At 44.1% G+C, this 27,303-nt stretch overlaps 1 protein-coding gene across 2 annotated transcripts; it reads left to right on the top strand.

Moving 5' to 3' along the window:
• The first annotated feature begins 1,373 nt into the window (after positions 1-1,373).
• Positions 1,374-26,871, top strand: LOC137455686 (transcription elongation factor A protein 1). Of its 2 annotated transcripts, none has more exons than XM_068166713.1 (10): positions 1,374-1,590; positions 7,013-7,075; positions 11,685-11,790; positions 16,345-16,432; positions 17,446-17,591; positions 20,814-20,870; positions 22,297-22,451; positions 23,483-23,629; positions 25,345-25,416; positions 26,495-26,871. In XM_068166713.1, exons 1-10 carry the CDS (start codon positions 1,522-1,524, stop codon positions 26,501-26,503), a joined length of 912 nt encoding a protein of 303 aa, XP_068022814.1. In that variant the 5' UTR covers positions 1,374-1,521; the 3' UTR covers positions 26,504-26,871. The 2 variants fall into 2 exon arrangements, with proteins under 2 accessions (XP_068022814.1, XP_068022812.1); XM_068166711.1 differs by having other exon boundaries at positions 1,375-1,590; positions 17,443-17,591.
• Positions 26,872-27,303: the final 432 nt, after the last annotated feature.

The raw sequence follows: 27,303 nt of genomic DNA, 5'->3' as shown, positions 1-27,303 counted from the left end.
TGGGAGGTTTACCTTCTCCCTGGGAAGGGGGACTTCCCTCAAGGGCTGGCCAAGGTTCTTAAAAGGTTGCTTGTGTCATTAAGAGATGAAGTCTAAAAGTGGGAGTCCTAATGTTCCCTGGTTGTGAATACAAACAAACTCTTAAAAGTACCTTCTGCTTGGAATAATTTACTAGCTAGGTTACAGGTTTTGAAATCATTTGGTGGGATCTTTAAATGGCTTAAATATTTTCAGTCTATGTAAAAAGAAGTAGAGGCTGCCCTGGAAGAGAGAAGTCTAATAATGCCACCTTAAACCCAAAGCAAAACATTTTCTTCAATATGTTATGTATTTAAATGCCTCCAGTTACTGCTTCTAAGCTGCAACAAACCCCAAGATGCTTTGAAGATGAACCTACTAACATACTGCAAACACCAGAACTTGAAAATGATACTTGGCCACACCATTATAATTTGAAATCTTCACTCCCTTGAATGCAAAAGTAACTCTTTAGGGATAGACTTTAAGAAAAACATCTGTTACAGGGAAGATGTGGGGTTTTCCCATCCATGTGAAGCCAACAAACTCAACTGTCTGCTGTAATTCTGAGCCTTCTGACAGCCAAAGAAAATCTTGAACATGGGAAATGCATTGCTAGTGCCATGTTCTGTGGTGTCTTATGCACAGAAGGCACACTTTGACTGTCTGGCCATGCTGGAGTCCCCCCTAAAAGGGTCTTCCACCTGGCGTGTAAAGCCAGTCAACACACAGGAGAGGCATTTGCTTAGTTTCAGTTTCTGCAGTGCTGGATACCTTGCTGGTTTAATCTTTGTCCAAATCTGTCACTGTTTTATGTGAAGAAGCCAGAATAGGGCCTTAGCTACACAAGCTATTACTGGTTTAAGTTCTTCACTGTGAAGTTGGTGAGACACTGGGATGTGTTGTCCGGAGAAGTTGTGGGCGCCTCGTCCCTGGAGGACTAGGCTACATCGACTGTTTGCGCAACCTGGTCTAGAGGGAGGTTGGAAGGAGATGCTTTTAAGGTCCCTTCCACCTCCAGCCATTCTATGAATATTTTAAACTTTCTCTAGTCCCGAGGGACCTCCGCTCTTGTTATCATGCTTTCAGCTCTGTCCCTTGACGCCAGTGCTTGTAACCACGCTGTGAGCTGGAGAGAACGAGGCATTGTAAGATCCTGGAGCACGCACTTTTCCTGCTGTTGGGTTTCTTGGAGGGGGGCAGGCTGGGCTACGTGACACAGCGCCGCCCAGCCCCGCAGCCCCGGCTGCCACGCTCCTGGCCTCGGCCTTCGGCAGCGCTGCCTGGCTCCTGCCGGCGGTGCTCGATGCGCGCTGCCTGGCGCCGCCGCTCTGGCTGCTGGGTCGGGGCGCTGCGCCGCGGCCTGCCCCCGGTTCTTCCCCTGCCCGCACAGCTTGGCGGCGACTCCGGCTGCTTCTCGCGCCCCGAGGGGAGCAGAGTGGTCGGCTCTGCAACCTTCGGCTCCTAGGCGCTGCGCCGGGCCTCGCTCGGGCTGCCGCAGCCATGACCACGGAGGACGAGATCATCCGCATTGCCAAGAAGATGGACAAGATGGTGCAGAAGAAGAACGCGGTGAGCGGGGGCGGGACGGGAGGCGGCTGGCCCGTGGGGAGCTGTGTTGGCCGCGGCGCGGCCCCGCCGAGCTCCGCGCTCCCTTGTTCTGGCGGCCCCGGGGCTTTTCCCCCTTCCCACCGCGCGGCGCCGGGGGCCCTTCACTCGCCTCCGTTTCCCTCCCCGCTGTCTGGCGGCCTTGGAGTGGCTGCGACTTCTCCCCCCTTCTCCGCTCCGCTGCAGGAGGACGTGGAGCCGCCGGCCGGCGCGCCTTGCCCGCAGCCGGAGGGCCCTGGGCTGTCAGCCGGTTCTCATTCTCCTGCTACTCTCCGGCCGATCACCGCCGGCCGCCCTCCGCAGCGGCGGCGGCAGGAAGCGGTGCCCTCCCCTCTCCTGTTCCAGCGCGGCGGCGAGCCCGGCGCCTTCGGCCGGGAGGAGATTCCCGACCTAAAATAACTCTAAACAGCGTTTCTTTCCTTTCCCCATTCATTGAGATGAGAGTGTTGGCCCCGCTGGAGGCAGAGTGGGATGCGAAGTGGCGCGGGAAGCGCAGGCGGCTGGAGGAGAAGGCCCGCAGAGGGGGTCGGGCTCCTTTGGATGGGTGGTTTCGCTTCCAGGCACGAAGGCTGGAGTCTTGTGTGGGATGTGCAAACTAAAATATCAATGAGGAGCCCTAACGCAGCTTTGGCAGGGGTGGGAGGAGTTGCGTGGGCAAACTTCTGAAGCAGGTGGGGGGGGATCTGAGCCACTTTTCGTTGCTTAGCCTGAAACAAAAGCATGAGTATCATTTCTTTTAACTGCAATTATTAATTCAGAGAATAGCTTCTGCTTCAGGGTGGAGGTGGAACTCGTGTAGAATTCAGTTAGCTTATTTCGAGCTAACATTATACCCCTGATACAGAACGTAGAGACAGTGTAACATTTATCCCATCCCTGCAAAACCAGCAACAGCAGCTGCACACCTTACTGTGGTTACACATGAAGTAGCATATAATAAACTCTTTGCTACTTGTTTATCAGGTGGATGCATTGCTATTCTCTTGTAATTTGTGTATTTGTGATTGCTGCTCTTCCTGCAAGCTACTGTTTTAACAGATAAAGTTAATTTCCCCCCCTCAATATGTTATGGTTGTGCATTAAGTGCTCAGTGTTACTCATAGTTCAGAAGTGAGTGATGTGGAATTTCAGTTTAGAAAAGGTTTTTACTGTTGAAGGTAATGGGATAAACTTTATTTTAGTAATGTTTGAATGTTTTTAGAAGTACTGATTGCACTAAACCAGGGGAGTTTATTTTTGTTCAGAATGCAGACAAATTCATTGCAAGTAGGCACAGGCCATGCTGTGCTATGTGTCAGAATCCCTGATGTTCTATAATGTGTAGTTTAGCTCTGATGTGTTGGAGCCCTCTAATGATACAACGTGGAGACAGGAGCCTTGTCTACTGCAAAGAAGTTTTTCCAACTGATTATTTTTTCCCCTCCTTATTTCTGTTCCCCATGATTTTCAGCACAAAAGAATCCACTGCCTCACTTTCCTGATTCTCAAACTGAACTAGTGGTTCTTTCCTGTGAAGCATGGGAAGGGTGAGAACATACAGACTGTGAAGTGTTTAAATATTGTGGTAATGAGAATGATAAAGTGCAATCAATTCAGTTTTATTTGGACAAATTCTGGCAATTAAAGGGAAATGGCAACTCCCAGGTAAAACAGGAATGTATGCAGTGTTGCAGCAGCACCAGAGATGCACCTGGTGACCACAGTAGGTTTCTCTGTGGTCTGGAGGAGAGGCTGAGGAGTCCAAACTGTAGTTGGACTTCAGGTATAATTCCCAGCAGCAGCAATACATCTTCAAGCTCTAATGTGTGTAACCTCCTTAACTTTCATAGCTCCAGGGAGCAGCACAGTGCCTTTACTGGGCTCAGCCTAGGTGTGATGTGGCCCAGCAGAACAGACATGGCTGGGCTGGGGCTGGAGCGAGTAGCTGGGTCTCCATCTTCACCCTTGCCCCAGGAGCAAGCACCAGAAGCAGTTGGGTTTTGGTGCTTTTTGGGAACAGAACTCCTTCATTCCAGCTCATGACCATGAACAAGTGGGTTGTTGTTTTGAGGGTGTCTCCAAAACTTGCTGAGGCCTTGATTAGATGGTGTTGGATGATGGGTTGGACACAATGATCTCGAAGGTGTCTTCCAGCCTATTCTATTCTATTCTATTCTATTCTATTCTATTCTATTCTATTCTATTCTATTCTATTCTATTCTATTCTATTCTATTCTATTCTATTCTATTCTATTCTATTCTATTCGATAGTGGAGATGTGAGAGTTTATCCCAAGAGCGTTTGTGTTCTATGATAAACCCTTAGTTGTTTGACAGGAGAGGAAGTGCATCAGTATCTGACACAGGAGATGTCTCTGTTTTTCTTTCTACTCTCTGTCATCTATAAGGTATTCTTGAACTGCACAATGTCATTGTGTACCTAATCCTGCCCTGCAGGTAGAACACCACCTTTAGCAGTATTACTAAGATCATTTCTGTGAAGGGGTTCTTCATTGCCTCACAGAGATGAGGCTGAATTGTGAAATGCATTCTTACCAAAGCACCTGCTGGATAATGATGCTCCTGACAGCCCCTTGTGTTCCTTTCTCCATGTTTACTTCCTAAGAAGAGGTGTTTGGTATGGCTAAATAAGAAAGATTGGATGAAACTCATCCATAACAGGGGAAAAAAAATAATCTTGGAAACCTTTTCCCTTTGAAGCAGTCAGGACTCAGATGGGAAGAGATGGGCTGACTCCATGGCTTGTGGCAAAGTTTGGTGGTTTTTTTTTAGCTGAGTTGGAAAGGCAGACACTCTTCTTGAGTCAGACTCCTGATGATTTGTGTTGACTGAGGATTTAATTGTAGCTGTACAGATTTCATAACTACTTCAGTGATGTGATCTATGCAATTCTTTTGAAGGGTAAAATAATGTCGTGTTGCATTAAGGTTGGACTTGGTGATCTCAGAGGTCTTTTCCAACTTAAATGATTTAATATGCTGTGAGATACATGTTGCTGCTGCTGCTTCAAATATTAGTTATGTGTTTGAAATAGCTATTCTGAAGGAGGAGTAATATCTTAAAGCACACATACTGCCTTTCCTTCCCAGCTTTCTTTGTACACAAGTACACTTCTCTTTCATTAAGCTGCTCTAATGAATAGGTGTGGAAAATATGCTTGCACCCAGGAACAGCTGAGTGAGTTTGAGGAAGAAAATGAGAAATTGCTCATGTTGTTGAACAGAACAGAATGAAGAGAGCAGAGCTGTCCAGTTAGAGGTGTGCTCCATTTTCTGTTGCCTGAAGCATAGCTTTAAAACATGAATATAGAACATAAGACTGATCAACTGAGAGAATCTGAGAGCAGGGATCTGCTAAATCTGTATGCAGGTAACTTCTGTTAATTCAAACCAGGTAAACTGGAAGCCAACCAGCCAAGCAGGATGGGGTATTGCTTTTCATCTTCTATGAAATCACAGAAATGCCTTTTAAAGAAGGTTTATAATAATGTTCTTAATTCTTGGGCTCTTTTGAAAGGGGAACTCTTCCATTAGAAATAGAGGAACTGCAAGTTTTATTGTGCCTCTCTGATTTTGAGGAAGAGAGGGCATTTGGCTTGATGCTACAAAGTGATGACAACAAAAAACCTTTTAGTTGCTGTAAGTTTAAACTTAAATGTAATTTATAAGTGTCTAGTTCCTGGGACACTTAATATAATTGATTAGTGAAGAGTGAAGGCTTAGAAGGCATTAGTGCTTTAAACAGCATGAAATGTAGATACCATCTGTGTAGTGAGTACCTGAGATTGTTTGCTCATTTCATGGTTTGTTTATATATCATGTTACTAGAATAGAATAGAATAAACCAAACCAGGTTGGAAGAGACCTTCAAGATCATCGTGTCCAACCCATCAACCAACCCACCCAAACAACTAACCCATGGCACCAAGTACCCCATCAAGTCTCCTCCTGAACACCTCCAATGACGGCGACTCCACCACCTCCTTGGGCAGCCCATTCCAATGGGCAATCACTGTTTCTGTATAGAACTTCTTCCTAACATCCAACCTGAACCTCCCCTGGCGCAGCCTGAGACTGTGTCCTCTTGTTCTGGTACTGGCTGCCTGGGAGAAGAGACCATCATCCGCCTCTCTACAACCCCCCTTCAAGTAGTTGTAGAGAGTGATAAAGTCACCCCTGAGTCTCCTCTTCTCCAGGCTGAGCAATCCCAGCTCCCTCAGTCTTTCCTCATAGGGCTTGTGCTCCAAACCCCTCACCAACTTCGTTGCCCTTCTCTGGACTCGTTCCAGCAAGTCAACCTCCTTCCTAAACTGACGGGCCCAGAACTAGTTTTGGAAAATGTTTAAACTGGGAATAATAAAGCTGTTTTGACACATGTGGAAACAATTGGAAGGGTTTGGAAAGGGATTTTTCCAGAGGCAAAGAAATTTCGGCATGGACGCCTAAGATGAGGGGAAGAGAGGGGTAGGGGTACTTTGCGTCGGCAGTATCACTGCTGTGCTGCAATTGCAGATCGCAAAGGTCTGTGTTTGTTTTTCAAGTCATGTGCTGCGTACAGCTTGCTGATAGCTCTGTTGGTTTGGAGTTAAGTGTTACCAAGTTATATTTTTGGAAATGGCACGTTGACTTTTGCCCTTACTTTTGGTTTTGGCTAAGAATCTTCCCGAACTCGATTTTCCTTCTGCAGCAGTGAAGATAAATTGACTTGCTTTACATGGATCTGTGCTTGCTCAGAAGAAACCATGCTGATGGCTGTTTAAAGAAATATGTTAGTGTACTAGCTTGATTTAGCACTTGAAAACAGCATCACATTTCCCAGTCTTGCATCGCTGCTACTGAAATTCTATGGTCCTAACTGGAGAAGTTTGGAATATCACAGTACGCTAGAGGTTGGAAGGGGAAGAGATCATCGGATCCAACCCCCTTGCCAAAGCAGGGTCACATTCATATCATGAATAAAAGTTAAAGAAGACTTTTTGCTCTCATGACAAAACTGTAAAACTTCAGTTTTGTAGGTGGTTTACTGTTGTTATCTGGCTTGTTTTTGATGCTAAGTGAAGTACCCTTGAGGCTGTTGTCTAAGGAAGATGTGTGTTGGTTAAGTAGTAACTGACAAAAAGTTTTAACTGGCATTTGAATTACATGGGGTAGAACCTCCCTGGTCTTTAAGTGAATATTTTGATTTCTGTTAATCCTTGGAGTCTGTGAAACAGAACATGCCTGGAGTTGCTCTGGGGGTAGCTCGGGAGCTGACGTTTTTAATCCAGTCTGAGACCTTGAAGGTAGATAAGAGCATGGTGTTGGTATTGTATTTGCAGTACCTGATGGTCACTATATTCATTTGGTTTTATTATTATTTTTTCCTTCTTTGTCTTTCTTTCTTGGCAGGCTGGAGCTCTTGATTTATTGAAGGAGCTTAAGAATATTCCCATGACCCTTGAGCTGTTGCAGGTATGATTTTCCTGTTGTGGTTATGCTGCAAATGTTAACTCCATAATGATGAAGGTGAAGCCAGCAAATTTGTAAGAAGTTTGCACTGTTAAAGTGGGTTCCTGTGTAGTAAACCCTTGGAAGAATCAGCATTGTTGCAGGGTAACTAGTCTTTATTTCACTCTGATTTAGGGCACTTAGATTGTTTTCTTCCAGCAGCAAGCTCTTAAAGCTTGTCTAAGTGGAAAAGCATTAGTTTCATCATGGACAAAGGGGGAAAGCTGCTTGTAAACCTATCTTGCATGTTATCTTAGGTTCTGTTTCCTTCCTTCTGAAGGAGAATGCACCTGATTACAGCTGTTACCTTCTTAGGTAGGTAGTTCAGGTTTGGGATTTCAAGTGAAGAAAAGCAGAGTTCATACCTTCAGGCAAGTTGTATTTGACTATTTCCTTCCCCCTCCCAACTCTGCGTGGTGTATTTCATAAGGAGTGATGATGTAGTACAGCCTCTCTCACTTGCAGGCATACTCTCTCTTGTTTTGCATCTCTCTACCTCTCTGACATAGTATTTGATATATTATTTATAAATTATTTAAAAAAGTACCTCTGAACTTCATTTGCAGGTCAGGTTTCAGAGGTTGTCATGTAATTGAGCAAACAACTTCAGTGTTCAGAGATAGGAATTGAGGCAAATGCAAGAATTGATTTGCTGTGGCACCCACTTAAATTGAAGGAGACTGAGAAGTCACTTTTGTCCAAATGACAATTAATGGTCACAGATAGGGAAGTAGCTATGAGGTTAAAGTTTTAAGTGTCAGCTTCAGGATCATTCTTGACATGCATCCTATACATTTGCAGAATGCACTTGGTATGTTATTATTGATACAGAAGAGGAATTTGCAAGTGTCACCTTCATGCACAAGTGAGCATGGCTGCTGTGACACTGCAGCTTGCTTCCCTATCACCAACCTCCTTCCTTAAAGAAAGCTCAAAATAAAACCCAGCAGCCCTCAAGCCCTCCCTAAAACAACAAAGCATAGAAACCCTCTCTGTTAACCTGATTCTCTTGAGTTTCTTTGTGCAGGTTTTAATAGAAATGATTTGTGTTGGGGTTTCTTTTTGCCTTTGGAATGCAAAACCTCTCTGCAAGTACTCCAGAAATGCTGCAAGTGCTGCTTTGCAAAACCATTCTGCTTAGTGTGAAGAATGAGACTGGAAGGAGAAGCTTTACACAGAACAGCAGAACAATTTTACCCTTGAATCATGAGGATCTGAAGAATGTACAAGTAGATAACTTACTCTTTTTAGTTGCAGTGAAAACCTTAGTAGTGTTATTATCAACAGAGGATGGCCCTTAGTCTTGCTGAGTATAAACAAGCTCAACACTCTGCCTTGTCAAGCACTTGTGTGACCCTGACTTTATCTTCATGGGGTTGTATGTTAATTCTGTCCCAATTTTCTCTCCTACTTGGAAGAAGCATGTTTATTCCCATCCATACAACAGATACCCAGTTTTGAAGTGAGATATTTGCAGTAAAAGGTTGGTTTTAATCTGTATTGGAGCGAGCACCATGGGAGCTTGTAAAGATTTTTCTGTGTTACAGTAGGTCTAAAGGGTTCAGGTATTTCAGCATGCTCATGCATTGTAGATTGACTGGAACTTAGTTAAAGTTTTAAGTATCCATTGCTGTATTTAAAGCAGTTCTGCATTTAGCAATGTGTGTTTAGTCTCAAATTTACCTCATTTCTGATCAGAGGTTTATAACTTTGTAAAGTCTGCTGTCAGTTTTGTGTTAGCTTCCTAAATATGCTCAGGGAATGGAGGACTGCAAGCAACTTTGTCTTCTCCAAGCTGAACAGCCCCAATTCCCTCAGCCTGTCCCCATATAGGGGAGGTTCTCCAGCCCTCAGATTATCTTTGTGGCCTCCTCTGGAACTGCTCCAGCATTTCTATGTCCTTCTTGTTCTGGGCACACACCAGTAGCCTGAACTTGCGCTTGTGTTTTGGGTCTTTCTCCTGGATTTTTGCCTCAGAAAGGTGAGGGGTTACAGACAGTGCAACTGTGTCATATCTAATGAGTTTTATGTAAGCAAGCCAATCCCTCTCAGCTAGGCAGGGAGCCAGGAGCCCTCCTCACACGTGATGTATCTGGTGGTCAGAACTGCAAATCTGTTTAGCAGCCAGCCAGCATTAAAGGCATCGTGTCCCTGTGCTAATTGTGGGCTGTGCACAGCTGAACAGTGAGTGAGACAGACAGCCTTTATTTTAGCAAACAGGTTCTACTGGAAACTGCACACACTTACGCAGAGCTAGGCTGTGGTTTACAGTCCTTGCTGAGGATTTCTTGCCACCTCTTTGGTGAGCAGGGGAGACCTGGGAGCCTGGAGGTGGTTCTTCCTTAGGGGTTAATTTGGCTCTGCTGTGGTCTGTGTTCATCAATTCTCTGCCTTCATACTCTTACAGTTTAAAGTTGGCAGCACCTCTGCTTCTTTCAGTGGTTGTTTTTCTTCCCTACCTGTGTTCCTTCCATTTTTGATCTGCTCTAGGGAAGAGCAGCTGCCACTGTAGGCTTTGTTTTGGTTCAGTCATAGGTTACTTATGCTCACTGTTGCTTGTGCCAACAGAAGGTTGCTTCACCTACAGCGTGAATGCTTTAGGGGTAAAAGCAGCTGTTTTGTGCTGTCTCCGAGCCTTTTACTCTCAGAAAGCAGACAAAAATGCTCTAGAACTTGGGATGTGGTAGAATGGTCCATTAAAAATGCATTTTGAACAAGATGAGGAAAGTGTTCATGTATCTGCCCCTTATAAATTGGCACAGAGATCAAAGCATTTCCACAGGTTGCACTGGGCTAGGAAAAAACACCAGAGTTTTCCACTTCAAATGGCTCTTACAAGGTCAGTTCCATAGATAGGCTGGAAAACTGAAGAAATTCCAATAGCTGACAGCTGGCTTATCATTAAAGCACAGTTATTTTGAACAGGTAGCACTGATCACTTGCAATCACCTGTAAGTCAGTGTCTTTTCTTTTGCTGCTGAGAACAGGCTGTGGTTGTGCCCAGTTACCAACGGAGGGTTTTGTTGTTGTAGGTTTTTTCTCATTCAGGTATGGTGAATATGTTATGGAGTTCCAGGCACAGAATCACAGAATGATAGGTGTTGTAAAGGACTTCTGGAGGTCATCCAGTCCAACTCCCCTGCCAGAACAGGTTCACCCAGAGTAGGTTGCACAGGACAGTGTCCAGGTGAGCTTGCTTTGAATGGAGACAACCACCTCTCTGGGTTGCCTGGTCCAGTGCTCCATGACCCTCAATTAAAGCTAAGCTCCTCCTCATGTTTAGGTGGAACTTCCTATGTTCAATAGGAAATTACTTCTTGTCTGAGCATAACCTTGAGAGTATGTATTGCAAATATCAAGAGAGTTAGTCTTGAGTGAGCAGAGTCCATCCCGAAACAATTTAGTTACAGGTGAGTAATCGTCTGTTTGTTGGTTGGTTTTTTTTAATCCAAAGCATATGTTTAGAGCTGTTGTCAGACTTGAGGCTATTTGATGTGTTTCCTTTGCTAAAATAGCTGCTGAATAATTCAGTACATTTCCAGTCATTTAGTACATCAGTGGTGCCCCAAAAAGTGTTGTGTGGGTTGCAAGGAGTAATTTACGGGAACAAATCATTTCCATTTTTAGCGAGCCACAGAGTTCTCCTTTAAAGGAGAAGGAAATTTGTGATGAACTGCTGGAAAAGTAAGTAGAATAGTTTATATTTAGTGAGTGCCATAAATGGCAAATGCAGAAAACCTGAGCATGTTAAGAACAAGTAGGAAAATGTAGTTAGCAAAATACCAAATGATGCTAAAACACTGGTCTGTATTGGTAAATCGTTCTCTCACGAAACTAAAAGCTTGGAACGCTTCTGCTTGTTAGACTAATATGGCAGAGTTCTTCTAAAATGAAACCTTTGTTGCTCTTGAGGTAAATTTATGTCCTCATCTTCCCAATCCTAACAGGAGTGGATTGCAGGTGTATCTCATTCTCGCTCTATAGATGGCAGTAGTGCCAAAGGTTTCAAGCCTCTCTTGCTCTTTTCAGTGTTTCCCTCTAAAAGCAGAACCCTCTAGGCTTAAGATTTTAAAGAATCTCAGTATTGGCAAAATTTTTAGGAGCAAAAAATGTGGTCCTTCCTAACTGCTGTTGTAGCTGCTTCCACAGCCAACAAATGAGATTCTATGAGTATGAAGTCACTGAATCAGTTGGCTTGAGTTTGAAGTCACTGATTCTGATGATGCCAAGATAAAATTACTCTCATTGCTGCATAGAAAGATAAAGCTTTGAGGCTAGAACCTTTGCTGCAAATTTATATAACATGAAGAGCTCTATATGATTTTCATCCAACTTTCTGTGATGGAGACAAGTGGTGATGTTGTTGTGTTGCTTTTCAGAATGTCCATGTTGTTAAAAGAAGTTTTGTAAAGGCTTGCAGTATTTCATCCGGATAGTCTTCAAACAAACCCCTCACAAAGCTAAAGAAACATACTTACATGAAGTTGTGTTTTGGCTTTCCCCCCCTTGATCTTTACTGTTTGAATTGTCTTTATGGCACTTTTTATAGTCTACCTTTTTATTTCTGTTGCAGTCTACCAGAATTGGAATGTCAGTGAATGCGATACGCAAGCAAAGCACAGATGAAGAAGTTACATCTTTAGCAAAATCTCTGATCAAGTCATGGAAGAAACTATTAGGTATGGCCACACAGACTGCTTTTTTTCCCCTGCTCCTGCATGTTTCAACTGTATGCAGTCTTGACTGCACAGCCTTGGCACTGCCTTGCTTTAGAGATATTTGTGCTCCCGTGTAAGCGTTGAAACTTTCTGCGCTGTTGTAGTTGGTTTTCACTCGTTGACTCTCACCAGTGCATTACTGTGAAAAACCTATGCAGGAAAAAAAAGTTACTGTGTCTTCACTGAAGCTGGCAAGCAGTAGGAAGCCAGCTTCTGTGACATGACTCATTTCTGAAGTCTTGCTGCCTGCTGTTGGGCTAGAGTGACTGTACTGCAGTACTAAACACTAACGATCCTGCTCTTGACTATTTCCTTTGTCAAATGTAACAGGAACCCTGAAGAACTTCTGCAGACTCTTGCATGAGAATGTGGAGGCTTTGAAGTTTGCTTGTAAAGTGGTTTGTGAAGAGGAAAAAAAAAAAGGGTTTAAAAACTGAGGTTAAAAATCTCTCAGATTTGCACATTCTCAAACCTTCGGAGTTTTAAACAATTTATTAATTAGAATAGAATAGAATTAACCAGGTTGGTAAAGACCTTTGAGATCATGGAGTCCAACCTATCACCCAACACCATCTAAGCAACTAAACCATGGCACCAAGTGCCTCATCCAGTCTCTTCCTAAACACCTCCAGTGATGGTGACTCCATCACCTTCCTGGGCAGCCCATTCCAATGGCCAATCTCTCTTTAGTGAGTTACTATTTCTCTCTTTAGTGAGTTAATATTTCTTGTTTTAATTTCCCTTAAAGCAACAAACATAATTCATGAGACCTTTCTCTTAGCAGGGTTTCATTCAAGGCTGTTTTGTAGCACTTAATGTATTTGAAACAATCAAATCTCAGACTGTCCAGGCATGTTTATTCATACACTGTGCTGTACTCAGGGTGGTTTTTTTTACCTTTATCTAATTTTAGGCAAACCAGAATTAAAATTCTGAAATAGAAAACAGTTTGCATGTAAATATTTGGCAATCAGGTAGTAGCTGTATGCAGTTGTAAAAGGAATTGCCCTTCTTTAAGCAACTTGTGATTCGTGTACTAGAGTCCTGTGTCCAGTTCTGGGCCCCTCAGTTTAAGAAGGACATCGAAACACTTGAACATGTCCAGAGAAGGGCAACGAGGCTGGGGAGAGGCCTTGAACACAGCCCTGTGAGGAGAGGCTGAGGGAGCTGGGATTGTTTAGCCTGGAGAAGAGGAGGCTCAGGGGTGACCTCATTGCCCTCTACAACTACCTGAAAGGTGGTTGTAGCCAGGAGGGGGTTGGTCTCTTCTCCCAGGCAACCAGCACCAGAACAAGAGGACACAGTCTCAAGCTGTGCCAGGGGAGGTTTGGACTCAAGGTGAGGAGGAAGTTCTTCACCGAGCGAGTCATTCGTCGTCGGAATGTGCTGCCCAGGGAGGTGGTGGAGTCACCGTCCCTGGAGGCATTCAAGAGGAGATTGGACCTGGCACTTTGTGCCGTGGTCTAGTCGTGGGGTCTGTGTTTGTAGATTGGACTCGATGATCCTCGAGGTCTCTTCCAACCTTAGTTATACTGTGATACTGTGAAATATCATGATGCTCTGTAGCCCTTGTAATGTGAATCCTTTGCTTTTTGGCATCTTTAAATACCTCACCAAAAGGCCATTTTTTTTACCTCTTTCTTTGTTAGAGTTTCTGTGGTTGGTTGTGGTTCCCATTAGCTGTCATTCTCCCTTTGCATTAGAGTCTGGCTGTTGAATATACAATAAGTTAATTAGCAGAGACTGTTAGTTTCTCAAGGATAACTTTTTTTATCCCTTCCCTGGAGGACAGCTGAAATGTTGTCTGGCAGGCTGTTAGTTGCATTCTTTTCTTTTGTCAATACAGTGTTTTAATAAAACAAGAAATCCTTCGTAATGTGTGAGCCTAAGAGTAAATACTGCTTGCCACTGGATGGTAGGCTTTCCTGGGTGCTTTCCAATTTGTGATCCATAGAGAGAATGATTTAAACAGGAGACTGTTTCAAGCCAACAGAGAGTATTTGTAATTTGATTGCTGAAACTGGGTTAAACAAAATATCTATAAACTCTTTTCTAAATGATTAAAGAGGTTTGAAGACCTATTTCTTGACCACGGTCCAGCTGTCCCAGGTGCTGAAGTCTGACCTTGGTTTGAGACATGCTTGCACAGACTGATCTGCAGGTGTAGGAAGAGTTGTGCTTTTCCCTCTTGCTTTACCCCTCTGCCTCACATGTGCCCTACCCTCTGTAAGTGGGAGAACCAATGGAGGGTGTTGGGAGGTGTTCTCAGGGTCCTGCCTTCTCTGATGAATGGTGCTGGACACGTTGGATGAACTAAAACTAGATGCCAGCTATACCACAGCTGTGTGTTTGATGCAAAAGAAGCAGGAGATACCTAGGTCAGCTCTGAAACTGACTACTTGTGTGCCAGGAAAAATACCTGGGGGTTAATGAGCTGCACCAGAGCTCAGCTCTAAGGCAGCTCTGCTGCTTGCTCTGCAGAACCTCAGCTGCCCCCCCAAGATACCTCTTTGACCTGTCAGTTTGTTTTCAGGCACCTGACAAAGGTGATCATGTGCAGTTGGCTGCTGGAAGGATGAGGACAAATGAGATTACATGCATATCTAGAATAGCTTTTTTAAATTCCATATCCTGTAAGCTATTTGTTGCCATAGAGAGAAGTCACATGAACATGTCACAAATGGGATTTGTTTTCTTTCTCTCAGTCTTGTGCACTTTGGGTGTCACAGCAAGGAATTTCTGTGATCCATTCAGCTTCCAGCCTCGTTTGCTTGCCTGGTGAAATCAATTTATCTCACAGAGAACAGTTGATTAATTAATCTCTTTATTGTGATTTGTTGAAGTGACATCTTTGGCTTACTAGAGACAATCAGTCCAAGTGCATCATCTGCTGTGCTTAATAGTCCTTTTTTTTTCTCATTTCTGCTGTGTTTGGTTATTTTGTTTTAATTTATTTTTATTAAGTGGTGAAATTTACCAAGGCTTGGCTGTTAAGGCATAAACAATGAGGGAATCACTGAAATTCTAGGCCCTTGAAGGCTGGGGAAATACTCTGCTGGAGAAGGATTTTTGTGTGCTTGCCTGCTTTCTGTACTGTTTTGTAGGCATCTATTTGAAGGTGCAGCTGGAGACAGAATAGTAGATGGGTGCTTGGTCTGATCTTTGGTCTCCTTTTATTGTGATGGTGGTTTGGTGTTGGTTTTCTTTAGTGCTACTTGATTTGACCCGTTCTTTAACTGAGAAGTTAAGGGGAGGATTTAAATCCTGTTCAATTTACTATCTCTTCTCTGTAGCTTTAAATGCAAATTGTTCCTATTAAAAATAAACCAGTACAGTAATCTGCTGCTCTCTAGGAAAGGAAAAAAAGAAGCTTAGTACTTGAAAAAGGGACCTGAATTGGTCTGTTCCATAACACAAAGGTCTTGTGAGAGAAGTGGGGATGGGGGCTTCTCAGGAAATGAGGGTACTTGTAGATGCTTCAACATCTTAGGGCATCTCTGTGGGAAAGCCCTTAGTCTGACTAGATTACCCTCCCTTTCTTGATCTGCTTTTAGTTCTTTTTCAAGTTCTTTTGTGCATGCTTGTGCCAGTAATATAGTCTGTGGATTCAGAAGTGTAATGGCAGCTTTGTGAGGACTTGGAGAGGGGAATTCACAAAATCTGGCAGTGAGTGGTGCCAACTCTCTAGGCTTCCTCTGCAGGCAGTGGTGAGAGTCAGCCTTTCTAGCAAGCATGTCAAAGCAGAAGCTCAATTTAGCCACCTTGAATTCCTCTTTGCAAGAGAAGGGTGTATGTGTCCTCACTAGGCTAAAGTTTCATGTTGTGACTGCTGGGCTTTTTTTAACAAAGACTTTCATCTTTTTATCCTTTAGAACATCATAATTAAACATACCTTGTATGGATACAGTAAAATCAAGTGTTTTTCAACACTAAGGCAAATAATGTAAGAGCTCTCCCAGAAAACACCATGTGCACATCTGGAAAAACTCTTTCCAAAGCACAGGAACATAATCCTTATATGGTTTGGCAGCCATGGCAGCTTTCACACCATATTTTCTTTTGGTTCAGTCCTTTGGTAGAAATCCTGTGAATGTAATTAAAAAGGGCATGCATGTAGTAGAAGCTTGCATTTAAAACATGGAGGACAAACTTCGGGGACCTGATGCAGTAGTTGAAGAAGTTTTGTACCTCGTGCAGCAGCGTTGGCAAAACTAAGTCATCAGACTGCATTTTCACCCTGTAGACTTTTCATCATGTTTCATGCATTACATTTTCTCTGCCAGTTTAAGCAGATGCTGGACTTGAAGGATCTGAAGTGCTGTCATATTCTCCATTTGCTAGGTTGGGGAGGGTGTTGGGGAGTGGAAGGCTGTACTGAAGAGAAGGTCGAAGCAGAGAGTGGGAGCTGATAGCGTTTCCAGCTGGTTCAGGAGAAATCATCAAAGATACTTTACCACTGCTTTAAATCAGTTCCTGTTTCTAGGTAAAAGTGTTTCTCACGTTTTGTAATTCCAGATGGACCTTCAACTGACAAAGATTCTGAAGAAAAGAAAAAGGAGCCTGCCTCTTCCTCACAAAACAGCCCTGAGGCAAGAGAAGAAAGGTGCTTAGTTCTTCATGACTACACAAATCATCTCACTCAGGATAAATTACCATGAAGCAATTTGATCCAAATTTGTCATATTGGAGACAACTTGCATGTTCTTCTCTGAAACATGTGGAGTGGTACAAGAAGTGATGTGTTGTGAGGGAAGTAAATCCTGCTACTGCTGACATGAGAAAAGCATGGAAGCCACAGATCTAGATGTGGCCAGACTAGTTATTGTTTGTTCCATCTGTCTCATCTGTCAGATGCTTCTTCCACTCTCAATACCAACCCTGAGCTTTGAGAACTGTGAAACAGCTTCCAGTCACAGCTCTGTGATAATTGCATCTGCTAGAGGTTTAGAATGCTAATGCTGTCTCTTAGCTTTTCTGTTTAATAAACAATTTCATTCAGCACTTCTTTGTTTTGGGGCTGAACACCAAATACCTGTTAGCAGAAAAATGAGTCCGTGTTCATCTGCAAAACACTGTCTCCAAGCCCATTCCTTCTCCACTTTTCTGGGCTTAGTGAATCTGCTTCCAGCAGCCATTTTCAAATGGGAATTTAACCTCCAATTTAACCAAGCTGGAAACATTATTTTGTTTGTTTCCAGTTTGCAAAGCTGGATGAATTGTTTGTGACCATGCTGCTGCTTCAGTGCAGTAAGCAGACTGAATCCAATGTGTTCCCTGCAGACTGAGTGGCAGTCTGATGTTCTCTGGTCCTTTAAGTTCCATGGGAGAAAAGATTTTATGTTAAATGTAGAGAACTGAGAATGAAAACTCACATGCCACATAATGGAATGAAATACCTGCTGTGTCTCTATTGTGTGGAATACCCTGGTGAATATTCTATAGACACTTCAAATTGTATTGACTCTGGAGCTTTAAAGAGGGAGGCTGCCTCTCTTCTTTCTTTGGCATACCATCAAATGGATATAGCAAAAGACCTATGTTTTGCCCTGGAACAAAGTTACTTGAAGAGAGGGAAAAGATACTAATATTGGTTTTGTCTTTATTTTTTTTCAGCAGTTCAAGTAGCAATTCCAGCAGCAGGAAGGAGGAGGCTAGTGCTCCCTCCAATTCTTTCATCCCTTCTTTTCCCCGGGCTCCAAGCACTTCGGATTCTGTACGAATGAAATGTAGAGAAATGCTCTCTGCAGCTCTCAGAACAGGAGGTGAGCTTTGTAGACTGCATTTTTCAAGCTTAACTGTTTCTTTCTTCTCTGTTTCAGTCCTTCCCACTCTTTCTCCTGCCCCATAGGGAAGAATAAACCCTGTTTATGTCCATTGGTATGGATATAGAATCATAGAATCAATAAGGTTGGAAAAGACCTCAGAGATCATCAAGTCCAACCTGTCACCCAACACTTCATGACTACTAAACTGGATGTGAGGAGGAGGTTCTTCACCATGAGAGTGGTGAAACCCTGGAATGGGTTGTCCAGGGAGGTGGTCGAGGCCCCGTCCCTGAGGGTGTTTAAGAGCAGGCTGGATGAGGCTCTGTCCAGCCTGATCTAGTGTGGGGTGTCCCTGCCCATGGCAGGGGGGTTGGAACTAGATGATCCTTGTGGTCCCTTCCAACCCTGAATGAAACTATGAAACTATGAAACTAAACTATAAACCATGGCTTCAAATGCCACATCCAATTCCTTTTTGAACACCTCCAGGGATGGTGACTCTACCACCTCCCTGGGCAGCACATTCCAATGGCTAACAACTCTCTCTGGGAAGAACTTTCACCTCACCTTCAGCCTAAACTTCCCCTGGCACAGCTTGAGACTGTGTCCTCTTGTCCCAGTGCTGGTTGCCTGGGAGAAGAGACCAACCCCCTCCTGGCTACAACCTCCCTCAGGTAGTTGTAGAGAGCAATGAGGTCTCCCCTGAGCCTCCTCTTTTCCAGGCTAAACAATCCCAGCTCCCTCAGCCTCTCCTCACAGGGCTGTGCTTGAGGCCTCTCCCCAGCCTTGTGGCCCTTCTCTGGATGTGTTCAAATGTCTCAATATATACCTATAGGGTTCACTAAAGTTGCAAGTAATGAGTAATTCTCAACAGGAATGTGTTGACATACATTTTTGCTGCTGGTGATACAGGACATCTTGTGGCATCTCTTCATTTGATACCTTGCTCAGAGTGGAGCTGCTTTTCAGGAAGGTTATTGACTTCTTAATATCTAATTAAAACCTTCCTTGTGGAAGCTGCTGTTTGTTTTTGTCACCTCTGAGGTTGCCACACCTGAAAATTCCTGCACCAGATGCACTCTGGGCCTTCAGATTTTGGTTTTGGAGGCTGCTTTTCTGTTCTGATTTAGTCTGGATGTCTCATTGAAATACTTGCAACGAGGGAGTCTTGCATTGCTCTACTTCTGTGCCTCTTAGCTATCTGAGAGTTCCTTGTTTGGGTTATTTTTTTCTCTCTCATGTACACTTGGCTGTCTTTAAAGTGACAAATTCTATTCTACATGAGGAGCAAACTAGAAGAATAACCTTGTTTGTTCCCTTGTGTGTGCTTTTCTTGTGCCTGAACTTAGGACCCAAATCCTGTTCCTCTGTTCTTATCTTAGTGTAACCTGACCCAGTGTAAACAGACTTCTGAATGGTCAATTTTAATGTTGGTTGTTGTTTTTTTTCACCCTCCCCACTCCTTTATTCTTTTCCTTAGTTCACATAAATTCAGATACAGAGAGTAATCAAAACTGACTGAAGCATATGAATTGGTGGCCCAATGAGTATGTAGTTCATAGGCTTCTCAAATGATTTGGAACCAGAAAGTTGCATCTAAGCATTCAGAGTTCTATTGTATTTTAGCTGTTGTTTTTTTTCTCCCCAAACCTTTTCTTGCTGTGTAACTTTCTACAGCACAAACATCTGTGGGTTTAATGTAAGTCCCAAAACATGAGTTTATTTTCTAGCTCTGGGGGCCTTCTGCACGAGGTGGAAGGGAGAAATGGTGGTTGGATTACTCAGTGAAGTACAGCCATGTTGAAGTGAGGGGGAGGAAAATGTGTAGTGGATGTAATTTGTCCTAAGCTATCTCAGCAATGAGAGTAAATGTTTTGGTCAGAAGCAGTAAACAATCATCTGGAGACATTTTGGGCCAAGTGTTGCATTGTCTTCAGGATTGCTGTGGTTTGTGTCTTGTAATTTGCATGGTTTATGACATGCCTTTGCTCTGCATTGTTGAAGTATCATCCAATAATATTGATTCTGTTACTTAATTGCTGTATTTCTAATGCATGCAGAACATGAATTGCTTGTGCTGATATTGTGGGTACTGAAAGGATTGATGAAACAATACAACATGTTTTCTTTTTATAATAGTCAGTTCTACCCACAGATATTCTGTGGAGATGGGTGTGTGCCAAGCCCATTAGAACATTGGAAGTCTTTCTGTACACTGTTTTGCTACTCTTTTGTGTTTGCAACTAGATGTCAGGAGTTTTCTTCATGTGAACAACAAAGGAATAATAAACTGCACCAGTACAGGTTAGGAGGTGATCTGCTAGACAGCAGCCCTGTGGAGAAGGATCTGGGAGTCCTGCTGGACAACAAGTTCTCCATGGGACAGCAGTGTGCCCTTGTGGCCAAGAAGGCCAATGGGATCCTGGGGTGTATTAAGAAGAGTGTGTCCAGCAGATCGAGGAAGGTTCTCCTCCCCCTCTACTCTGCCCTAGTGAGGCCCCACCTGGAATATTGCATCCAGTTCAAGAGGGACAGGGATCTGCTGGAGAGAGTCCAAGGGAGGGCTACAAGGATGATGAAGGGACTGCAGCACTGGCTGCTGAGGAAAGGCTGAGACCCCTGGGGCTGTTTAGTCTGAAGAGTAGACTGAGAGGGGATCTAATAAATATCTATAAATATCTGAGGGTTGGGGGTCAGGAAGGAAGGGACAGGGACATCCTCTGCTCACTTCTGCCCTGTGATAGGACAAGGGAGAATGGATGTAAACAACAGCACAGGAAGTTTTCAACATGAGGAGGAACTTCTTCACTGTAAGGGTCACAGAGCACTGGAGCAGGCTCTCCAGAGAGGTGGAGTCTCCTCCTCTGGAGACTTTCAAGACCCATCTGGATGTGTTCCTGTGCAACCTATGCTGGATTCTATGGTCCTGCTCTGGCAGGAGGGTTGGGCTTGATGATGGCTGGAGGTCCCTTCCAACTCCTAACATCCTGTGAAAGATTCAAGGTTGTTCTGTAAACTTGCCTTTTAGCTGGTTTTTTGTTCTCCCAAGTGATCAGTTAACAAAGTGTTGGGAAGGAAAAGTGCACAGCAAATGGAACTTTCCTATTCGAAAGGAAAATTCTCTGCAGCTGTTTGGTAATTTGCTGGGTTTCAGAGTTTCAGGAGGGCTTTCAGGGATCTGGAGCAGGCTGCTAATATTTTCACATTTGTCTTCCTCAGATGATTACATTGCTATTGGTGCTGATGAGGAGGAGCTGGGTTCTCAGATTGAAGAAGATATCCTTTGTCGCGCAGCTGCGTGCTGTGGGAGAGAAGTATTGATAGTGTTAAAAATCATCACCTTGCCCTACACACTGAAACCAAAGTTAGCAAACTGTGTTCAAAACACCAGTGCCAAAACACAGTGCTTAAAACAACCAGTCCAACCTAGATGGTTTGCCTTAAGACCTGTAGGAATGTGTGTAGGTGAGTGTGTGTGGGTTTCTTCCAGTGCAGTATGTTTTCCTTGCAGCAGCAATATTACCTCTTGCTGAAGCTGTTTGACATAAAATCCTAGGCTCTTCTGTCTTGTTTTTAAATCTCATCTTGTGGACAGTTTTAATCTCTTTCTAATGTCTTTTTATTCTCCCCCCCTCCCAGCTTTTGTTTCTAAATCAATTGGGATTTCCAAAATGGTTGTTCTGGTAGCAGCATTTCAATAGTTACAGAGCAGAGATCTGGGATTCTTATAAGGTTGGAGGTTTTATTTGATAGGGGTCTTCCTAAGCAGAGAAATAGTCTCAACTTCATGGTTCTAACGTTGATAATTGCAGTCAGTCACCATTCCTGCTAAGGAATTTCCTCTTTCTGTTGAAAAGCTGCTTTGAAGTTCTGTTAGTGAGCTGCCAGTGTTTGACTGTTTGGGTTAGAAATTTAGGCACTAGGAAGAAATTCTTTGCAGTGAGGGTGGTGAGACACTGGAACAGGTTGTCCAGGGAGGTTGGGGGTGGCCCCTCCCTGGAGGTGTTCAAGGCCAGGTTGGCTGAGGCCTTGAGCATCCTGGTGTAGGGGAAGGTGTCCTTGCCCATTGCAGAGGGGCTGGAACTAGATAGAATAGAACTAACCAAGTTGGAAAAGATCTTTGAGATCATCGAGTCCAACCTGTCACCCAACTCCATCTAATCAACTAAACCATGGCAGCAAGCACCCCATCCAGTCTCTTCCTAAACATCTCCAGGGATGGTGACTCCACCACCTCCCTGGGCAGCACATTCCAATGGCAAATCTCTCTTTCTGGGAAGAACTTCTTCCTAACATCTAGCCTAAACCTCCCCTGGCACAGCTTGAGACTGTGTCCTTTTGTTCTGGTGCTGGATCTTCAAGGATCCTTCCAGCCTAGACAGTTCTATGGATCGAGTTAATCCTCCAGATGAAGTGAAGGAACTGGATGTAAGTATATGGATGACTCTTCACCATTTCAGTTGAGATCCTACTGCCCAAAAATTCACATTTCATGGACCATGAGCCAAGCTGTGATTAAGCTTCAGAGGGATGTGAAGTCTCCTGTTGTTGAACAGGACAGTAGCCGCTGGCTGGGATAAAGGGCAGGACGTTAATCACTGTAGAGAAGTACATTGCTTTAGAAAAGTTACCCCAGAGGAAGAATCTTCTGTAGTGCTCTGTTGTACTTGCTCTCATGTTTTGTTCCTTAAATCCAAAGCACCTATTTTTCAGGAATTAAAAAACACTGATATGAAATACAAGAACAGAGTACGAAGTAGGATAGCAAACCTCAAGGATGCAAAGAATCCTAACCTAAGGAAAAACGTCTTGTGTGGGAACATTCCTCCTGACAAGTTTGCCAAGATGACAGCAGAGGTAAGTAAAGACAGCTCTGGAACTAGTTCTCTGGGACTTAATGTAACATAAGGTGGGGGAAAAAGAACAAACAAAATCCCCCAACGTTTTAAACTTTCTGTAGCTTCTGTGCTGTGAAATATCCCAGCTGAAGTCTTGAAACATGCAAAATGTGTCAAATGACTTTGCCTTTCAAGAGAGTGCTGGGTTCTGCACATTGGCCACAACAACCCCATGCAGTGCTACAGGCCGGGGTCAGAGTGGCTGGAGAGCAGCCAGGCAGAGAGGGACCTGGGGGTACTGGTCGATGGTAGGCTGAACATGAGCCTGCAGTGTGCCCAGGCAGCCAAGAGGGCCAATGGCATCCTGGCCTGCATCAGGAACAGTGTGGCCAGCAGGAGCAGGGAGGTCATTCTGCCCCTGTACACTGCACTGGTTAGGCCACACCTCGAGTACTGTGTCCAGTTCTGGGCCCCTCAGTTTAGGAAGGAGGTTGACTTGCTGGAACGAGTCCAGAGAAGGGCAACGAAGTCAGTGAGGGGCTTGGAACACAGCCCTGTGAGGAGAGGCTGAGGGAGCTGGGGCTGCTTAGCCTGGAGAGGAGGAGACTCAGGGGTGACCTCATTGCTGTCCACTACTACCTGAAGGGAGGTTGTAGACAGGTGGATGATGGTCTCTCCTCCCAGGCAGCCAGCACCAGAACAAGAGGACACAGTCTCAGGCTGTGCCAGGGGAGGTTTAGGTTGGATGTTAGGAAGAAGTTCTATATAGAGTGAGTGATTGCCCATTGGAATGGGCTGCCTAGGGAGGTGGTAGAGTCACCATCACTGGAGGTGTTCAGGAGGAGACTTGATGGGGTGCTTGGTGCCATGGGTTAGTTGTTCAGGTGGGTTGGATTGGTTGATGGGTTGGACATGATGATCTCGAAGGTCTCTTCCAACCTGGTTTATTATTATTATTATAGTTAAAACATGCCCCAGGCTCACACAGTGGCAACAGCCTGCTTGAAACCAAACCTCTCTAGTAAACTCTCTGCTCTTTGTCCGGAACAGGAGATGGCAAGTGATGAGCTGAAAGAAATGCGCAAAAACCTGACCAAAGAAGCTATCCGAGAGCACCAGATGGCCAAGACAGGAGGCACCCAAACCGATCTGTTCACGTGTGGCAAGTGCAAAAAGAAGAACTGTACATACACCCAGGTACATTTGAGAAGGATATTGAGACATTAAACGTGTCCAGAGAAGGGCAACAAGGCTGGGGAGAGGTCTGGAGCACAGCCCTGTGAGGAGAGGCTGAGGGAGCTGGGGGTGTTTAGCCTGGAGAAGAGGAGGCTCAGGGGAGACTCTACAACTCTACAACTACCTGAAGAGAGATTGTAGACAGGTGGGGTTGGTCTCTTCTCCCAGGCAACCAGCACCAGAACAAGAGGACACAGTCTCAAGCTGCACCAGGGGAAGTTTAGGCTGGAGTTGAGGAGAAAGTTCTTCATAGAGAGAGTAATTGGCCATTGAGTTGTGCTGTCCAGGGAGGTGGTGGAGACACCATCCCTGGAGGTGTTCAAAAAGGGATTGGACATGGCACTTGGTGCCATGGTTTAGTTAGTCATGAGGTCTTGGGTGCCAGGTTGGACTTGATGATTTTTGAGGTCTTTTCCAACCTTGTTGATTCTGTGATTATCCAGGGTCCTCCTTTTCCTCCTTCAGAGGGCAGGTCCTGTGTAAAGATTGTCAGAGAAGAAAGGTTTTCATTACACACCCACCTTTAAACAACATGCTATCAAATGACAAAACATGTGAGGGCATGTTGATGTGTGCTTGTGTGGGGAATGTTTGTTGTGTTCATTTGCCAAAGGCTTTATGGAAATCCAAGCTTTATAGCCTGAAATGTCAGGTTCTTGGCAATGCTCAGTTTTGCTGATTCTTCCTACTACATCTTACTTGTATTGTTTTATGTGGGGGACAGCTAATTGCTGTTTTTCATGTGGGTAAGTGTTCTTGCACAGAGGGAATAAATACCAGAAAATGAGATGTACATGGAGAATAGATGTATGTAGATGCCTGCAAGAAAGCCAAGGAGGGATTTTTCACAAGTGTTTGTAGGGATAGGACCAAAGGGAATGGATTGAAACTTGGGGTGTGGGTAGGGTTAGGCCTGAGATTAGGAAGAAATTGTTTACAGTGAGAGTGGTGAGACCCTGGAACAGGTTGCCCAGGGAGGTTGTGGATGCTCCCTCCCTGGAGGCATTCAGGGTCAGGTTGGATGAGGCTTTGAGCAGCCTGGGTAGTGGAAGGCGTCCTTGCCCACGGCAGAGGGTTGGAGCTAGATGTTCTTTAAGATCTTTTCCAACCTAAACCATTCTATCAGTATGAATATTTTTTAAATATATAATCTACTATTTGACTAACTCTAGACCCTGATTTCCTCCAACCCTTTCCTGTTTTACTTAGGAAATGCAAGAAGGGCTTTAGTTTGTTTAACAGTTCTTGAGTGCATGTGATTTTGATCATAGGATCAGCTGCATTTGTAATTTGATGCTGTGCATCAGATGCTTTAGGTAGAAAGATGTTCTTCAGTCATGAGACTTTGAAGCCCTTGCATCTGTAAATATACCAAACAATTCTGGTTCTGTATGTAAAGCTGAGCTGAACCTGCAGTTCTATTGCAGAGTCTTTGCCTAGAAGTATGTGCACAGTTTCTGTGCTGGAATTGATGGTTTAGTGCTACAAGTTTATGATCACTTTAGTGTCTAGACAAAAGGAGGTTTCAAGTGAGGTGGGCAGTTAACTTGCATTTTTATCCAGCTGTTTCCTTAATGTTATACTTTGATTTTAAGCCTTTGCATTGAGCACACATTGAACAAAAGTTGAAAATCCTAATTTGCCTTTTTCCCCTCTGGCTCTTGCCTTTGCCAAAGGTTCAGACCCGCAGTGCTGATGAACCCATGACAACCTTTGTTGTCTGCAATGAATGTGGAAACAGATGGAAGGTAAGACTGAGAGACTGCTCTGTGTGTTTGATAGCTGCCAGCCAGGCTCTGTGCTTCATTTTGGTTTGCAGGAAAGGGCAAGTGAGTTTCTGTTAACCTTTGGTGGTTTCTGAGGCCATTAATGATTCTGTGTGTTGGTGTTGCAAAACAGCTTTAGATTGGAAAACTATTTTTGACTGGAGGTGTGAGGTCACAGTGGCAAAGGGGAAGAGAAGTCAGGACACCAAGAGGCCTTGTGCCATTTAGTTACAACACTGCTTTGCTATACAAATGAGTGGCAAGTTAATCACTGTGTTTTCACTTACAGATATTGGAGCTATTTTTAATCACTGCTTCAATGAGAATAAGCCTTTTTAGACATCATATTGCTTTTGCCTCTTCTGTAAAGAAAGAGTTTCCCCTTTTATCCCCTTTAAATTCTCCTCTGCCATGTCTCTGTGCTACATTTCTGACCCTCAGAAATGCATTTGCAAAAAAATCAGATGACTGCTGCCACATTCCTGTGTCAGGAGAAGTCTTTTGTTTTTTTTCCTTTATTTTTGTTAAGCTGAGGAAATAGGAAGGATAAAAGCATCTGAGGAGCACTGGTAGCCCAATAAAGTGAAGAAGCATGTAAAATTTACAACCTGAGATGTGATAGCAGGCAAGCTGAAGCATAATATCCTCATTCTGCTGTTTTCTTCTGCTGTGTTCAGACTGCTGCAGCTCAGCATGTTGCACAGCATACATTAAGATTACTGCAGAAAAAGAGTGGTCCCCCTTGTTTTTCATGCCTTATTCCTGCCTGTTGTTCCAATTTGCACTACAAGATGCCTAAATAATTTGTGAGTCTTGGAAATGGCTTGGTGCAGTACTTGGGGAAAGTTGCTTTGTTCTTCACACCTCTCCTATATAAGGTGGTGGTTACAAAAGTGCCCTCGCAGAGCTGCTCGGGCGAGGGAGTGGCTGTGACAGAAGCAAAGGCTTTAGCTGCTGATTTGCATATCTTAACTCTGCTGCCATGTTTCTGTTTCCTCCTGCAAAGATTTAGGAAGAAACTGCACGAAGATCTCATAAAAAATGCTTTTCTTTTTGACAGTTCTGTTAAGAAGAAGAAGAAGAAGAAATTGCCGAGACATCTGGACCAGTATGAAAGAGGATTTTGTAATTAGCTTTAAAAACTAGGCTGAGCATCTAGCTTCCTGCAACTGAGAAGGGGGTTTGGGGTTGGTTTGGGGTGGGTTTGTTTTTTTTCTCCTTTTTATTTTAATTGGGTTTTTTTTTTTCCAGAGCAGCATCCATGCCTGAATTTAGCCCTTTGTTTTGACACAATCATCATTTCTTTTAATGCCTTCCTCTAGCTGGTAGTCAGTAGAGCAGGTTTGCTCAATTGTATGGTGAATGTTTAAACTATTTTTTCATTTTTATAAGTGAGTTGACATGAAACTTTTACCAATAAACATTTTTGCTAACTGGCTTGGGTGTTTGTTTTGTTTTTTTTCCCCCCCTCTAACTCTTGTGAACATTGGACTGTATTTGTGTGAGGTCGAGACACTTGAACGTGTCCAGAGAAGGGCAACAAGGCTGGGGAGAGGCCTTGAGCACAGCCCTGTGAGGAGAGGCTGAGGGAGCTGGGATTGTTTAGCCTGGAGAAGAGGAGGCTCAGGGGAGACCTCATTGCTCTGAAAGGTGGTGGTAGCCCGGAAGGGGTTGGTCTCTTCTCTCTAGCAGCCAGCACCAGAACAAGAGGACACAGTCTCAAGCTGCGCCAGGGGAGGTTTAGACTCGAGGTGAGGAGAAAGTTCTTCATTGAGAGAGTCATTCATCATTGGAATGTGCTGCCCAGGGAGGTGGTGGAGTCACCATCCTTGGAGGTGTTCAAGAGGAGATTGAACGTGGCACTTGGTC

The sequence above is a fragment of the Melanerpes formicivorus genome, unplaced genomic scaffold (assembly GCF_026170545.1).
Source record: "Melanerpes formicivorus ecotype bairdi unplaced genomic scaffold, bMelFor1.0.p_v2 SCAF_105, whole genome shotgun sequence".
Classification (NCBI taxonomy): Eukaryota; Metazoa; Chordata; class Aves; order Piciformes; family Picidae; genus Melanerpes; species Melanerpes formicivorus.
Note: the sequence above shows the minus strand (reverse complement) of the source record. Positions and strands in the feature narration are given on the sequence as shown.